Source organism: Tetranychus urticae, chromosome 1 (genome assembly GCF_039701765.1).
Source record: "Tetranychus urticae isolate SD_2017Ah chromosome 1, NJAU_TeUrti_SD_1.0, whole genome shotgun sequence".
NCBI lineage: Eukaryota > Metazoa > Arthropoda > Arachnida > Trombidiformes > Tetranychidae > Tetranychus > Tetranychus urticae.
This window is the reverse complement of record NC_142958.1, coordinates 28039077-28055731: the sequence shown is the minus strand read 5'-3', so window position 1 is coordinate 28055731 and position 16655 is coordinate 28039077. Positions and strand designations below refer to the sequence as shown.

Genomic DNA, 16655 nt, shown 5'->3' with positions numbered 1-16655 from the left:
AAAAACAAACAATCAAATTATTTTCACATAGAAAGAGGGTTAAATTGAGTTAATTGGTAATATTGAAATGTTATAATGTATTGCATGTAAATTAAAGTTGAAATTGTTTCAAGTTCAGTTACATCAATTCAGTTACAGTTATTCACTTTATTCATCAACAATAATAGTTGCAATAACCATAACAATCATAATAACAGCAATAAAAATAATGATAATAATAGTGAGGCCATTTCCTATGTAATAACATAAATCTGAGTTTCTGCCAATTTAAATTGAAGATGAAAAAGATGATGAAAATGAAGACAAAAGGACAAAGACCAGAGTCGATAAATTATGTGAAAGTGGCCTTAAGTTGACAATGATAATGATAATAAAAAAAAGTCAATGTTGTGGATCCAATGGGCTGGTAAAGTCCATAAAAAAATAAAGATTATTTGTGCTGGTTGAGAAGCCTTTTTTGCTGTGAAGACGACAATGAAAATAAAGGATGAAGGGATGAGGAACAGGAATCAAGATGATCTTTTCTTTCGCTAATTAGTTTAATATTGAATGCAATTCCGTGTAACTAAGAAAAATTATAAAGAAAACAATTTGATCAGTTGAGCAGAACAATTTAGTATCCAAAGTGGTTGAATAGGAATTAGAATAAAAATAGAAAAAAATCAAATTGAGATTTACAATGTTCAATGTAAAATTATTTTTGTTTATTGTTAGCAATATACGAGAAAAAAAATTATTAATCTAGAGATACAATGATTCTGGAGATCCCTCTTTCTTCCTGTACAAAACATTTTCCTTTGATTTTTTGAAATCTTCATTCGTTACTTTCATCCTTCTCTCTCGTAGTGCCATAAGACCGGCTTCGGTACAAATGGCTTTAATATCAGCTCCACTCAAATCGTCCTTTGATAAAACGATTTCATCAAAATTGACGTCTTCTGCTAAGGTCATTCTTGAGGTATGAATGGTAAATATCCTTCTTTTGGTCTTTTCATCTGGAAGGGGGAATTCAATTTTACGATCGATACGACCAGGCCGAATAAGGGCAGGATCAAGTGTTTCGATTCTATTAGTTGCCATCACAACTTTGACATCACCACGAGAATCAAAACCATCCAATTGGTTAAGTAACTCCAACATGGTTCTTTGGATTTCCCTTTCTCCTCCAGAATTTGAATCATATCTGAGAGATAAAAGAATTAGCAATTAGAAAAACTCAAAAAGAACAAAACTTGTCTGAAGATTAAAGATATTAAAGATGAAGTCTCATTAAGGGTATTTTCTACAGGATGGTTCAGGATGTGAACAGTAGTAAAAATTTGAGTTTAATCATTGAAATCATCTTTAAAATCTCAAAATATAAATTATATATAAATTATAAATATAAATTACGTACCGTTTAGTACCAATAGCATCAATTTCATCAATAAAAACGATGGACGGTGCGTGTTCTTCAGCTACTCTAAATAATTCTCTAACCAATTTTGGTCCATCTCCGAGATATTTTTGAATCAACTCGGACCCAACTACTCTCAAGAAGGTTGCTGATGTTTGATTAGCCACAGCTTTAGCTAAAAGTGTTTTACCGGTACCAGGTGGGCCATAAAGAATGACACCCTTAGGTGGTTTAATACCCATTTCCTCATAATATTCTGGATGAGTCAAAGGAAGCTCTACTGATTCTTTAATTTCTTGAATTTGCTGATCGAGACCTCCAATATCAGCATAAGTTTCTTGAGGAGCTTTTTCTAACTTCATTACATTGACCATTGGATCTGTATCATCACTGAGGACTCCTACAACAGCATGGACTTTATGATTCAACAAAACTGAGCAATTGGGCTCAAGTTGTTCCTTGTCCACAAAGGATAATATAGACACATAATGTTCACTTCCCACAGAAGTTGATACTATTGCATGATTGTCGTCGATGATTTCTTCAAGATTACCAACTGACATGGGGGTACCTAAACACAAAAAAGATTAGAAAATATTCATTAGTAGTTATGAACAAATACGGTCCTTTTCTTTGTAAGAAAAAAGACTCATAATGGGTAGATGTCATCATATTATTCAGGATGTGAACAGTAGATTAATTTTTTTTAATCATCGGTTAAATTAGGGATGATAAAAGTTGAAGTTAAAACTTACCCCGACAATCATCGACTTTATTTCTTTCATCGTTCTCATCTTCATTGTCAATTTTAGTTTGTACTTTTGAATTTTTGAGAAACTCTTCTTCCATTAAAAGCCAATCATGGATCCTTTCCAATTTGAGCAGTTTAAGACGGCATCTAGTATGAGGTGTTACCATAGGTAATTTAGAGGCAGCATCAGGACCCTTGCCTTTCCTTCGCCCACGGCCTCTGGCTGGGGTAGGTAAAGGTCGGTTTCGCTCTTTTTTAGTCTTTTTCCCATCTTTACCTTCTCCTGAATCCCCTCCTTGACCAGACCCAGCACCTCGATTGTTGAAGAGAGATTGGTTCTGACCCTAAAGATAATTAAAATAAAAATAAATTGACAATTTTTATAACAAATGATGGAAAACAAAGCCATTATCAAAAGATGGGCTCCATGACTCAGCAAAACCTCCTAACTTTTTGAAAATGACACTAAATTTTTTAAACATTACTTACCATTCCAATAGAAATTTGGAACCAAACTAGCAAATATCACCAACAAGAAGATCCAATCTTCTAATTTGACAAGGTTGAATCACAAATGTTAATCAATAAATTAAGCTAAGTCACTGATTAGAAAAATAGTTGGTGAATTAATCCATTTTGTGGACAGTAATTCACTGCTAAAAAGTATGTCTACCACAACCGGATAATTGGAGGAGCACATTGCAGCCATCTGTCGGATTCTTCAACATTAGGTTATTTCGCAGCTCATTTAAACTTCAAAGCTATTGTGATTAGTGTGATTATTGAAACAAAATATAAACTAATAGCATGGCACGAAAAAATAGATTCAATATTTAGGTAATCATCAATATTATCAAATTTTCCATCAGCTATGATAAGTAGTATGCAGCAGTTCCTGGATGTTTTTGCAAAAGGTGTTGGAATAGCTGGTGGTTATTTTAACATAGTCAGCCAAAATTTGTTAATCAAAACGTAGAGGGGTTTTAATAGATCAAATTAACGTAATTAAGTTGATTAAGAAAAATAGAATCCTCAATTCCAAAATTGAATCTAGGTATAAAAGGCACATTTTTCTCAGTCAGTTTTTGCAAAAAGACTACTGTATAGCAAATTGCAAAATATTGCATTGCAAGCAAAATCAAAGGAGATAAATGTTTAATAAAAAGATTAATTTATTCTGATGTTTTTATGAAATCATCTGTAATATCCAATTGGCCAAAGAAAAGCCCAATGATACAAATTATCAAATTAAGAGAGGTAACAAGAGATTTATCTTCAATTTCTTTGTGTTTGGCTCTAATTAAGCTGCAAGCTCTAGATAATTCTCGTATCACAGAAACAGTTTCACTATGCAAGGGTATGTCCAAACAGGCAAGTAAAGAGTATATCCAGACAGCTAACTGGTGACACCAACCATAATTTTTAACCCAGCACGTAAGGGTTTCTAAAAAATCAATAACGGCCACTTGTGGGAATTGTAATATAGTTGAAAGTAGTGGACCCTTGCCGCCATTAGTTTTGTAAACAACTTTAATTTCCGAATCAGGTTCACAATTTTTTTCTTCCGATTCTTCAGCATTGCCCAATATAATTTTCCTCCAGAGCTGTAAATCACGAAAATGAGGAGTTTTTTCTACATCTTTTAAATGGAATTCATTACTGAAGGATTCGCGAGCTGCGGCAACTTTATCTCGAATGCTCTTAAAACATCTAATAGTATCATCTGCCCAGACTTGAGATTGGCATATTTCTGGTTCTGCTTTGATGAATCTTTCTGTTTTAAGTAATCCGTATGATTTAGAATAATTTGAATGACCAGATTTAGGATGTTTGAGTGATTTAGCAATGGTAACATCAGGATAGCTTTTAGCTTCTAACCTGTGTAAATGAAACAAATTAAATGCAAATTAGTTATATCAAAAAGGTTTTAAACTTACCAATTAAACTTACTGAACTCTTTTTAAATACTCTTCACCACTTGAAGGAGGAACAGAAGGATCAAAATTCGTAATATTAGAGACCGGCAAAGCAGTCGGCTGAGCTAAATTATCATTTTCTCCGTCACTTTCATCCATAATGAAACCAAACAGTTATGATGGTTGACTAGTGGAAACAAATAAACAACAAAATCGAGTTTAACTGAGCAAATTGTTTGTGAAGTCTAACAAAATGAAAAAAGTAAATTGTAAATGAAAATATATCAAATTTATTGAAAATTTTGCCAAAAAATTGTTTCCATAGGATGGCGCCTCACTCAACTTTAATTTATTGAACACATGTTTTAGCCGCTAACTTCAATTTTTTCCTCTTGATTTTTTATTTTATTTTTGTTGTTGTTATTAATTTTGTTTAATTTATTCATCATATTTTTCACCATGAATTCAAATCACGTCGGTGGAAAATCTCACGCTAATCATGCCTCATCTGAATCACTATCATCAACATCATTATTGACCATTCATCAGTACCGGAGTAAGTTAATGGATATAATTGACACCGAACCAATTTTTGTGCTGATTGGTGCCACTGGTTCGGGAAAAACAACGCAACTACCTCAATGGTGTTTACAATCGAAACATTCCGTTGGTGAATCAGGTGAGTTAATACAATGTAAAAACAACCTTTTGTTAACCATCAATTCTAATTCATTTTAATTCATTTTACTCCATTCTGACAATTCTTTCATTTCATTCACAGAAGGATCATTAACAAGCAAATGCCGGGTCGTCGGGATTACACAACCAAGACGTGTTGCTGCAGTCTCTATTGCTACAAGAGTTGCCAACGAAATGAAAACAAACTTGGGCCAGTTGGTGGGTTATTCAGTTAGATTTGATGAAGTACTTTCACCAGCGACTAGAATCAAATTTATGACTGATGGAATGCTGTTAAGGGAATCACTCTATGACCCTTTACTTAGAAAATATTCATTTATCATTCTCGATGAAGCCCATGAAAGATCGATTCAAACCGATATTCTGTTTGCTATTGTCAAGAAAGCTTTTCATGCTCGCAAAAAGAATGGTCTCTCATCTCTTAGAGTTGTAATCATGTCTGCCACAATGAATGTTGATAAATTTTCTAACTATTTTGATCAATGTCCTGTTTTTAAAATTGCTGGTCGTCATCACCCAATCGAGGTAAATCATCTGTATAAATTTTACATGTTTCTTAATCTAATATTTGTTTTTTATTTGATTATTTCAGATTTTGCATGCTGAACAAGATTTAACTGATACTATTCATGCCTCTTTAGTTACTGTATTTCAAATCCATAGGACTCAACCGACTGGGTTAGTACCATTATTCAAAAAATCTAATTATTTTTCTCATGAGTTGTAATTATAACTTTATATTGCAGAGATATTCTTGTTTTTTGCACTGGTCAAGAGGAAATTGAAAATATGGTCTCTGTTACCAGAGAAACTTGTTTCCAACTGCCTCAAGGTATTCGCTGTTGCTTTGATTTTGGAGAAAAATGAATCTAAATTTCATGAGTTTATTCTAATTTCATTAATCTTTCAGAACAAAGAAACCTCGTTCCACTTCCATTATATGCTGCGTTGCCTTTTAATGCTCAATTCAAAATATTCAAATCGTTCTCGGTAGGTTTTGATTCATCATATTTCAGATCTGATTTTGCTGACTTTTCATTAATTTGAATTTTACCATTCTTTTTTATATAACAGGGAAAAAGGAAGGTCATTTTTGCTACTAACATAGCTGAAACATCAATCACTATATCAGGAATCAAGTATGTTGTAGATTGTGGAAAATTTAAATGTCGAAGGTACAAGCCATCTTCGGGAATGGATACACTCAAGATTGAGACAATATCTCAAGCTCAAGCCTGGCAAAGGGCTGGTAGAGCTGGAAGAGAATCAAGGTTTGTTTAAATTTGGTGATACAAGATTCATTACTTTTCATCATCAATCTTGCTACCTTGTTACCTTTTTACCTTCCTTTAAACTGAACTTTACCATGATAATTATGTTTTTTTATTTCTTTTTTTTTCTAGTGGAATCTGTTACAGACTTTATTCTAGGGAAACTTACGAAAATATGCCCAAGGAAATGGTTCCTGAAATGCTCAGGTGTAATCTTGCTTCCGTTTTGCTACATCTAGCTGCCATAGGAATCAAAGATTTTACTAAATTTGATTTTATGGACAAACCGTCGATTGAGGTAATTTATTAAGTAAATATTGGCTCTTGTTTCAAGAAAATTCTTAATCAATCACCATCACTCAATTCAGCCTAGTCATCAGAATGACCTTAAATTTGTACTATTATTTATTATTTGCTTCATGGTCATAAGAAATAAGTCTAAATCAATGTCCATTATTCAGTAACTATAATTTCTCTTCATCATTTCTAGAAATATTTTATGTTCTATGTTTTACCTCTTTTTTTCTTGCTTTTTTATATTACATTATGTCCTTGAGAGACTTATTTCATGAGGATTGAAAAAGAGGGGGATCTTTTTTTCTCAATGAACAATTGATGTTTCGATCAATTAATGTACAAATTGATGTCAACGTCTAATCAACCAAATCAGGCCATACCCATGGTATCATTTCCCAACTTTATTACATTGCATTATTAACCGTCTGATTCTTTACCCAATCTTAACGTTGCCGACAGATTTGACATGATTGAGATGGAAATAGCTTAAAAACTATAACCATAATTGATTAAAATTTACTCAAGCTGAACATTTCATTTATAACTAATCATTATTATGATTATTACTATTATTACTCTTTAATGGTTTTTTATTCTCATATTTGTTTTATAGTTTACCAGAGTACAGCAATTTTACTTTATCATACATTCATATTCAATCCATCCACCCAAGTCCTTGATAAAGGTCACAAACTGCTGATGTATTGATAGACCATTTAAATTTACACTTTCATTTATTAATTCCACTTTTTGTCTCTTTTAAATTACAGAATGTAAATAAATCAACCGAGCTTCTCATTAGTCTTGGAGCCATCACTAAAGATGAAAATAACTGGTATCAGGTAAACCTTCAGACAATCATCATTCCTACCAATTAAATCCGTCTAAATCTAATCCGCTGATTACTGTATTTACAAAGATAACTCATTTGGGTAGACAAATGGTCAACTTTCCATTAGATCCTAGGCTGGCCAAAATACTCATTGCATCTGCTGAACTTGGATGTAGGTCAGTAAGATTAGTTGATCAATCGATTTGGTTATTTGTTTCTCTTTCCATTCAATTTACTAAAGTCAATTATTGTTTCTTTTTACATGATAGCGAAGAGATTCTCAGTGTAATATCGCTTCTTTCCGTGGAAAATGTGTTTCATATTCCACCGCACAAGGTATGAATTGCATATTTTTTTCATTCTCCCATCTCTCAACCTTGTTACATTGTAATCATTTTTGATTACTAGATTATTTTAAATGGTTATTTCTCCCTTCTAATTGTATTATTATTTTTTTCCATCATATTTTATTCAGAAAGAGGAAGCTAATGAAGTTCATAAAAAGTTTCGATCGACTGAAGGAGATCATGTAATGCTATTAAAGTTGTACCGAGCTTATAAAGCAGCTAAAGGCAACAAGGTTGGTAACAATGATGTCTACCAGAGTTAATCAAAACTCAACCATTCCAGTGCATTATTTGAAAAGGAAACAGGAAAAGGAATAATTCAGAGAAAAGTAGAAGGAGACGAATGAAGAAGAAAAAAGCTAATCGTGATGATTAAAGAAAAGATTTATCATAATCATAATTTTTACATTGATTGACGACTGACTATTGATCAATTGTTGTCTTTCCATTATTTCCTATTTTCGCTTCTTCTACTTTCCCAGATCCTTTTTTTATCCATCAATTTAATCTTAATTGTCATTGTTGTATTCCCATAAATTTGTTAGGAATGGTGTAAAGAAAATTACATTGATTTTCGTAATATGCGGATGGTGGCAAATATAAGACAACAAATGGCTGCTTTGTACGAGCGAACCAACTTTACCAAAAATTCTTGTGGAGCCAACACGGAATTGGTTCGTAAATGCATTACCGTCGGTTTATATCATAATCTTGCAGTTATTGGCAAAGAAGGTGAATATCGAACGGTAAGTTGGCGCTTTATATTCAACTCTTGACTGCGACTTTTGTTGATTAATTCAATGAATGAAAACCCGCAATAAAAGTTCTAGATGTTTAATTATTGCGAAATTCATCTATTTAATAGTTGATAGTAATAGTTAAAGGGGAAAAAGAAAAGGTTTCAATTATTTTTCAATGGAAGTAAATACAAGCAAAAAACATTTTTAAAACATGCGACTGGATTGTTATGTATATTTGAATGGAATAAGTTGGTAGTGTCTGATTTTTTGTTGAAAGTGAACCAATTTTGAATGAATGAACCAAGAATAAGAGGAAAAAAAGATTAAGGTGAAGTTTTGTTTTTATGTGTTTAAATTTGTTTCGTCTCTATACAATAAGGAGTTGTTGGTTTGTTTATTTGCTTATCACAATTGAATTTTACCAACACTAATTGTAATAATAATTTTGTATCTTTTGTATAATTATAAATCATATTATACTGAATTTAGTTTTGTAAACGGAGAAACACAGAAGAAAAGAATTGAGAGAGAAAAAAAGGTTCAATTGGGTAACAAGTAAAAGGTATTTTAGATTTGATTCATGTTTAAACCATTTAAACAGAATGCTGATTGTTACCCATTTTGAGGTTTTTTTTTCTTTTCCAGGGAAAAAGTTTCAGAAGATTAAAGGATGAGAAAGAGACATAGAGAGATAGAAAGAGAAATACAATGAGCACAAGAGAGAAACAATGAATTTATGATTAGACACATTCATTTTACTCTTGCAGCTCATCTGTGTTCTTGCTACCTTTTCAAAATCTATCAGTCTTCATGTTCATTATTTCTCTTCATGCAATGGCAGTTTTATCCGATAATAAAGGAAATAAGGTTGGCAATTTATTCTTACAAATAGTGAGTGAGAGAGAGAGAGACAATAACGATGGTCAATTGTCGTGAAAAAATGCTTATTATCGGTGTATGTTTAAGTGATGTAGGAGTTGATTAAAGGGTGAGATGAAGATGATTTTTTTTGTCAGCAGAAGTAAACACTTGTTAAGTGCACAGATCTTTTTATGAACATATCATTGAGCCTGTCTAATTAATAGTGAAATTTGTTTAATTTGACTTGTTTAGGGTTAAGAAGATATTGCTTTCTCGAGTCTTGAAGAAAGTTACCAAGTCGTAGAGAGCCTCTTCTTTTGCACCGGTGTGTTGAACACTTTTTCATCTGACTATCTAATCATGGAAAGAAACACTAATAATTCACTTGATTGCAAAATAAAGTGATGAGATTCTTGATGAGAAATGACAGTTGATGAGAGAATAAGATGGAAGTTTTGTCAGTTTTTTGCCTTTCTCTCTGAAATTAAATGTTTAGTTTGTTTAACCTGTGTGTGTCTGTGTGTTTTAAACAACATGGAACTAACTTCAAAACAAGAGAAGCAAAAGAAGGTACAGGGAAAGCGTTTCTTTTTTTGATGATTTGATACTTTTACAAATGGAATTACAGAGATAACACATTGTTGATACACACTTTGAGATTTGTCTGTTTCTGCTGGTTATTATGTGACAATCCAGTTTCCATCTGATCGGTGAAAATAAATTCACTGAAAACTAATTGGTTTATCATTATTTCTTGGCATTATTGTTAATTCTGCTTCTCTTCTTTTTCATGATTGATGTTTTCGCCTCTTCATTTGGATGACAACAATTTGGTTTCCCACTTTTTGACTGGAACATTGGATTGTGGTGAATAACAGAAAATGTCGGAAGAAAAGGTTTTTATCCATCCTTCTTCATGTCTCTTCAACGTTAAACCAGAATATGTTATTTACTCCGAATTGGTACAAACCAGCAAATGTTACATGAGGTTAGTTTCATTTTAAAATGATTTGTGTGGTTAAATGCTTTGAATCCTTTGAATAATGTTGATTGTATTTTTAATCACTGATTTATCATTTGTGTGTGTAATGTGTGGTTTCATGGTTTAGTGTTTGATGGTCAAAAATTCATTTAATAACACAATCTTCTGTTCTTTATTTGTTTTTTCTTTTCTCTTCAACAGGAATATCTCTGTAATTGACTACAATTGGTTGAAAGAGTTGAGACTAAAGATACCTTTATCAAAACAACAAAATTAGTCTAAAAGCAATGGATTTATTAAAAAATCAAGATGTTTTTTCCTTCTTCTCAACACATTCACTTTTTCTTCCTCACAACTTTCCAATACTAAACTATTGCCTTCAGACATAAAAATCTGTCATTTTTTTTCTGTTGACTTGAACACTTTTGCAATTAAAACTTCGATCTCGGACTAAAATTTCATTTTATGTTTACGCAATGTTAATTAAAACAAATATATATAAGATGAGTGAAATTAATAATATATATAATATATATACGGCAACTATTTTTCATCTCTTGCGACTCTTGTTGCTTTAAGTTGGTGGTGGTAGTGATGGTGGTGGTGTTGATTTTTTTTGTTATTTTTGTTAAAACTAATGAAAATGATATCGATGTTATTCTATGGACAGTTCGAAGTGAACACTGCCTTCTCTCTCTAAAAGATTGTGCTTGATATTTTTGGCCCACGCCTTACATTCCACATTGATAACCAAACCATGACTAGGATTGGTGAATTGAACGAACACAAATGGTGATTTATAGTTATCCTGGTTTCGGAACGGGAAATAGTAATCCCTTATGCCTGGTTCAGGGAAAAACTGGATTTGGCCAATATTTTCCTTGTCAATTGGATTTTGGCCTTGGCATGTGATGTAAATGTAACGATTGGACTTATTTTTGTCATAAGCCATCTTCATTACGTCCCTCAATTCTTGAGGTAGAGCAGGATTGTTATAATCTTGTGGATCATAGGTTTGAGGTTTCCAATCAAATATCTATTAGAAAAAAAATCGGAAATAAGACAAATTGTTATTAAATTGTAATGACACAATGAAGTCTCTTAAAAAATAGCAACAACACTTGACAAGAAAGGAAATAGTTAAGTTGAAATGATAACCACCCTTGAGATAGATTATTTGAGAAGTAAAAAACTACAAGATGGAAATGATAGTTATAATAGTCGTGCAATAATCATGAAAATGGTGAACTGATGCTTCAAATGGTATACATAGTAGATCATTGATTTAATTAAAAATTATCAACCATCAAATTTGGGTTATTAAGATTGTATGCTTTTGTATATTGAACAATATTCATTCTATATTTACCTAACATGGTTATCATTGAATATCAGAAAATTTTCTGTTGCCTAAAAGATATTTCAAGACTTGATTGATCGAACAAATAACCTTGATGTTTCCTATTACAAAACCAAGCCTATGGAAGCTGGTTTTTAATCAAAATACATACGATTGTTGTAGTATTGTTAAACATTGTTACTAAAACATTAAACAATCAAAATTGACTAGAATTATATTTTGACCAAATATTCATATTGACAAATCAGTCAAACCCGTTTTTTTACCCAAATTTCGTAACATATGAAAACAAAGTAGTCATGAAAGGTTTAAGTGATTCATGGCCATAAAACATGTCTAATCACTGAAAAAAAGCAGTCTGAGAATACAAAAAATACATCAATAAACGTTTCAAATTAGGGCAGGTTTTAAGGTTAAAAGTCATAATAAGCATTTACGATCGAAATGAATTTTTTTGACATGTAATATGGCAATTTTGTGGAGAGAGAGAGAGAGGTAAACAGAATGAGATATTTAAGTTTTTAAGAAGTGAGCGATGATGAAAATGATAAAGGAAAACTAAATTCAGATCATCTTAAGCTATTAATAGAGTATAATTCTGATGCCAACATCCTTTTAATATAAAGAACGGAAATGTTGAGTCAACTTTTAACATATCATCCAAACACCAAGTTACCTAAGAGCGTGTGTCTCTGATATTTGTTACTCTCGTTAAGTCTGTCATTTGACAATTAAACTTGACTATCATTTCAATGGTGGATACTTCAATTTTGAGAGAAAAAAAGGAAGAAAGAAATCAGCAAAAGAATTGAAATATCTAGAAATCTTAATTTCCTTAGATGATCATCATGCTTGAATAGATAGTAATCAAATGAAATCTTACAAGGAGAAAGATATATTAAATAATCAGTTGGAAATGATGGAAATATAAAGAGAAAATAACTCGTTATTTGAATTAATATTGAAAATAGTCAATTTGTCATTGAACAGGAGAAATAAAATGACCTTTACAAGTTCTTGGTTACTCTACGAAGATAGAAAGAAAAAGGATGAGAAGGTGATGAAGACACACCATGATGAAGAAAGCGAAGTGTGATGAGCAGTACAGATCTGAAGAAATAAAAGCCATTTGAAAGGTACTTTGAACTGGCGAGTACAACCAGAATGACCTTCATTTTGTCTGGTCCTAACCAGTTTTATTTTGGTGTATGCTCAGAAAAGCTGGTGCAACCAGGGAAGACAACATGAAGAAAAAAGGTTTGCTTTCTCTTTGCTTATGCGTGTTTCATGATTTGTTTTTTTTCCTTTTATTTTCCTACTACTACTTGTTTTAATAATGTAGATTGGTTGAGCATTTAATGAACAAAGGCATTATAACTGACCAGGGGAAGGCAAAGAAAAACAATTTATTGTAAATGTGAATTGAATGGAAATGCATTCTCTTTGCAACTGTTAGACTCAATGACTATCAAGAAATGGTGTTTGATGCAGACAAAATTGAATGTCACAAATGTTGAGTTGAATTTAAAAAGCATTGAAATGCTGTTCTTTAAAATCTTATAAAAACTCTGTTTTTGTTCGAAAAGAAGAAGCCTGTGAAACTGATAGTTCCACCTTTTCTCCTCCTCCTCCCTTTCATCCAAATAAGGCTCTTTTTTTCATTCTACTTTCATTTCACTTTGTATTCTTTAATCTTAATTCAGGCCATCCTGCGGACTATTAAACCTCTCTTCACTACTGTCTGTTTCCAATGTTTCTTTTCTGTCTCCTCTCTTGCTTCTTTTCATCATCATCATCATCATCCTCCTCGTCATCTATCTCTTCTTGTACTTCATTCGTGACTCGTCTATCGATCAACAATGATTCAGAAAGCATGTGCAACACAGCTAAGTGAGATTACATGGGAAGGAGAGGAATAAGCAAAATGTTGGTAATGATCATGGTGATGGGGTGTAAAATGAAACGGTTCAAAGTCTCAGTTGCAAGTTAATTTTGATGGAGTAACTGTAAAATAATGTAAAATGTAATTGTAAACTTGGAAATTTACACTCACTTACAAGCTAATCGATTAAGAATGAAAATAATAAATGTTCAAATCAAGATTAGAAAGGAAGATGAAAGTTAATTTTTGTATACTTTTCAAGATGTAAGAAAATGATACGAGATGCAATGATAAGTTAATTGTGATGTTCACTTTCAACAGATTCAACTACAATTAGAGAGACAATTAAGAAATCTCAAGGCGGAGTTACCAACACCGGAAAGATGATGCGACAATCATAATAAAAATAATAGCAATACATAGATTACGGAGAGGCTTCACCATTCCTATCAAGGATGAATCTAGTTGATTTTCATTCATTTTTTTCAGGAAAGAAGTGGTTCTGAGGTACAATTTTATGACAAATAAATAAAAAGTAATTGTTGTTATTATTCCATAATAAAATACTTTAACCAGTGAAAGACAATGAAATAAATAAATACAAAGCTATCAAGCACGCCCAAATAAACATCAACTCTTTATAATATCATGTATTTATTTTAATAATAATAGACTGAGAATTTATGTCAACTTAAAGTGAACTTTGAAAAATTATTGATGGAGTTAAAAGTTACTCTTTTGGTTGAGAAGGAAAAAATTTATCACTCCTCTGAATGTAAAATGATGGGATTTGATTGAATGTTTCAAGCGAAAAAGAAAGTTGATTGATCAAAACATTTTTTTCAGAAAACCTTTCATCAAATCAATCACACATTCAACAATTTAACTAAATTATAAGGTGAAATAAACATTTGGTCAATATTAATAATGATGAAAATTTCAAAGTTCAATTCATAGATTGTAAAAACCAAAGGTTAATTGATTATTCAAAAGAGCATAACTTTTTATGCGTTGAACCAAGAACTTTTTCCATGTAAAATTAAAGATTAAACTAAGTGTATGTATTGGGTGAGAATGATTAGAGCATTTTGTTATAAAGTAATCTGGGTCGATCAATTTTAGATCTTTTTATAAACTCGAACTAATTTATTCAATGTATTGCTTTGTATTGATAGATCGATGAAAAGGTGAGTTATCAAAATAGAGACAATAAATAGGAATAGAATATACAAAATAGAAATAATTGGCATTATCATCACTAATCATCACCTTCAACTGAGTTTATGTTCTAAATTAGATGTAAATTTGTATAAATGGATGGCCTACAAATAACTAACAATGGATAAAATTCATCAGCATGCTAGAAAATTAGGAAATACTCGCAATGAGTAGAGATATAAAAAATTGAAAAATGACAAAGTTCAGAATATTTTCTGAACATCATTTGAAATTAATATTTATGTGCGCAATAAATGCAGAAAAAACTGATTACTAATGCTAGTTAAGTTTTCGAAGTATTTAGTAGGCTCAAATTTCGTGGGAAAGTAGATAAATCGATTATTTAACAAAATGAAAGAGTAAGCATGACTGATTAATTGATGAATTGTGCTTAATCAAAACTTGTCTCAAGAATATATTATGCAATTTGCACTCTAATCATTTTGATTTCATAGTAACGTTTCATTCATAAAATGGGAAAGATAGCAATATATTGATCTCGAAAAATGGTTTCGATATGACTGAAGAGCTAGTCAATGAAAAAATAATGATAAAAATTATCTTCTACAACTAATTAATAATAAAAACTATGATTTTCAGATTGGACTTTTTAGATAAGTTAAAACAAAAGAATCACTAGACTTAATTTTTTAAACCTCATGATTACTCGACGCTTTCCTTTCGAACAAGTGTGAAACTTTGATTAATAATAAGCATACAAATCCAAACTCACTCTATTCAATTTGATGAGCACACAAGGTTTACCGTCACGATAACCAAAGGAATTAGCTGGGGAGCATGGTGAGCCAATGTCCCGAACATTGAAAGCGCAAAACTGATCATCTGATGATATTTGGTTTTTTTCGCAATCAATTGCAAGAGATGCTCCACCGCTATCAGATGCATTCTGACCTGTAAAGAAAAAGACAGAAAATTAGCTGCATTCTAGATAAAAGCAAATATGTTGTACTAACCGTGGACAAATTGAGTCAAATCCTCAACCCAGTGTTTGTAACTTTTCTCGTTATTCCTTCGGAATCTAATCAAAGTACTTTCTAGTCTTTCTCGTGGTGGACGAGGTCTGTATCCAAGACCTAAATGCAATTAAATTGCATCGAGAAGATCAGGTGAGACATGAAAAGAATAAAAATATTCATTAGAGTATTGATTAGTTATTTTGAGATAGTCGTTAGAACTTAGAATGGGTTCACTGACTACCCTTCAAAATGGTGTCTCTTTTTAATATTAAACCGCTTAGATTATAATTCAAAAGGACATACCGGGATTGGATCCGATCCGGCTTTCATCTAATTTCCATTTAGGGTGTTTATCATCGATTGTAGTCCTAAAAATCAATAACATAATAGACCAGAAAGCAGCCAAGCAAATGTAGAAAATGACATAGAAAACAAAAATTTTTCCTGAAATGAACAAGATAAATTGAGGTAAGACAAATGTATTGCAAAAATATGTTTGAATATTGACAATTGTACAATCTTCAGGAGTAAATGAATAAAGTGTACTATCGGTAAATAAATAGACCAATTAAAAGGGAGGTAAACATCAAAACAGAAGATAAACACTGTATCATCAATGAGAAACTGAACAGAATGCTAATCAAAGAAGTTTTTAGATTAGATCCGTGTTTTTAGTTTAAATTATCAATCCATTAATACTATAATCTTTGACAAATATGTCCGCTTACCCCAAGATGAAGCTGTGCGACCACAAAATTCTTTCCGCCAAGGATTCCAAAGGAATGTAGCAAAACTATTTTTCATCTCCTCTTGCTTGGGAGGTGATTTTTCCTTTGTATCATTCATCTCGACCAATAATAAGATAATCCACCGATTATTAAATAATCAAAAAACTAATCACAATTATCAGTCAAGTTAACTAAAAACACAACTGAACACAGCAGTTAGATCGAGCTAAAGTAAGATGATAAAATAATTAAATCAGAGTGAGCAAAGTGAGAGACAGAAAAAGACACAATGAGAAAACTGTAGAAAGAGGAAAAATTTATATTTAATAGAAAGATAAAAAGAAAGGAATAAAACAAAATTAGACACCAGTAAAGACAGTAACAGAAAGAAAGATGGA

At 31.6% G+C, this 16655-nt stretch overlaps 4 protein-coding genes across 4 annotated transcripts; 1 reads left to right on the top strand and 3 right to left on the bottom strand.

Annotated features, from left to right (window-relative positions):
* Positions 1-682: 682 nt before the first annotated feature.
* On the bottom strand, positions 683-2792 carry Rpt2 (26S proteasome regulatory subunit Rpt2). Its single transcript, XM_015937876.2, has 4 exons — positions 2637-2792; positions 2152-2491; positions 1397-1967; positions 683-1183 (listed from the first exon to the last, which is right to left on the bottom strand). The coding sequence occupies exons 1-4, from the start codon at positions 2637-2639 to the stop codon at positions 742-744; spliced, it is 1356 nt and encodes a 451-aa protein (XP_015793362.1). The 5' UTR covers positions 2640-2792; the 3' UTR covers positions 683-741.
* Positions 2793-3301: 509 nt separating this feature from the next.
* Gem2 (Gemin 2) lies at positions 3302-4317 on the bottom strand. The gene is made up of 2 exons (XM_015937826.3): positions 4098-4317; positions 3302-4025 (listed from the first exon to the last, which is right to left on the bottom strand). Exons 1-2 carry the CDS (start codon positions 4220-4222, stop codon positions 3320-3322), a joined length of 831 nt encoding a protein of 276 aa, XP_015793312.2. The 5' UTR covers positions 4223-4317; the 3' UTR covers positions 3302-3319.
* A 92-nt stretch (positions 4318-4409) lies between these two features.
* ath (ATP-dependent RNA helicase DHX33) lies at positions 4410-10936 on the top strand. Its single transcript, XM_015937842.3, has 14 exons — positions 4410-4742; positions 4845-5287; positions 5355-5440; positions 5509-5594; positions 5673-5752; positions 5837-6033; positions 6166-6331; positions 7101-7172; positions 7250-7338; positions 7432-7498; positions 7638-7742; positions 8055-8255; positions 9989-10098; positions 10294-10936. The coding sequence occupies exons 1-14, from the start codon at positions 4523-4525 to the stop codon at positions 10367-10369; spliced, it is 1998 nt and encodes a 665-aa protein (XP_015793328.1). The 5' UTR covers positions 4410-4522; the 3' UTR covers positions 10370-10936.
* On the bottom strand, positions 9328-16480 carry LOC107369869 (sodium/potassium-transporting ATPase subunit beta). The gene is made up of 5 exons (XM_015937843.3): positions 16258-16480; positions 15833-15973; positions 15527-15646; positions 15286-15464; positions 9328-11128 (listed from the first exon to the last, which is right to left on the bottom strand). Exons 1-5 carry the CDS (start codon positions 16373-16375, stop codon positions 10748-10750), a joined length of 939 nt encoding a protein of 312 aa, XP_015793329.1. The 5' UTR covers positions 16376-16480; the 3' UTR covers positions 9328-10747.
* Positions 16481-16655: the final 175 nt, after the last annotated feature.

Coding starts and splice junctions, on each gene's coding strand:
- LOC107369869 (XM_015937843.3), bottom strand. CDS start 16,375: ATGAATGATACAAAGGAAAAATCACCTCCCAAGCAAGAGGAGATGAAA. Junction 15,974..16,257: donor TCGCACAGCTTCATCTTGGG/GTAAGCGGACAT, acceptor TGTTCATTTCAG/GAAAAATTTTTGTTTTCTAT. Junction 15,647..15,832: donor CCGGATCGGATCCAATCCCG/GTATGTCCTTTT, acceptor AATTGCATTTAG/GTCTTGGATACAGACCTCGT.
- ath (XM_015937842.3), top strand. CDS start 4,523: ATGAATTCAAATCACGTCGGTGGAAAATCTCACGCTAATCATGCCTCA. Junction 7,173..7,249: donor ATGAAAATAACTGGTATCAG/GTAAACCTTCAG, acceptor GTATTTACAAAG/ATAACTCATTTGGGTAGACA. Junction 7,743..8,054: donor AAGCAGCTAAAGGCAACAAG/GTTGGTAACAAT, acceptor TAAATTTGTTAG/GAATGGTGTAAAGAAAATTA.
- Rpt2 (XM_015937876.2), bottom strand. Junction 1,968..2,151: donor TAAAGTCGATGATTGTCGGG/GTAAGTTTTAAC, acceptor TTTTGTGTTTAG/GTACCCCCATGTCAGTTGGT. Junction 1,184..1,396: donor GATGCTATTGGTACTAAACG/GTACGTAATTTA, acceptor TTTATCTCTCAG/ATATGATTCAAATTCTGGAG.
- Gem2 (XM_015937826.3), bottom strand. CDS start 4,222: ATGGATGAAAGTGACGGAGAAAATGATAATTTAGCTCAGCCGACTGCT. Junction 4,026..4,097: donor GAGTATTTAAAAAGAGTTCA/GTAAGTTTAATT, acceptor TCATTTACACAG/GTTAGAAGCTAAAAGCTATC.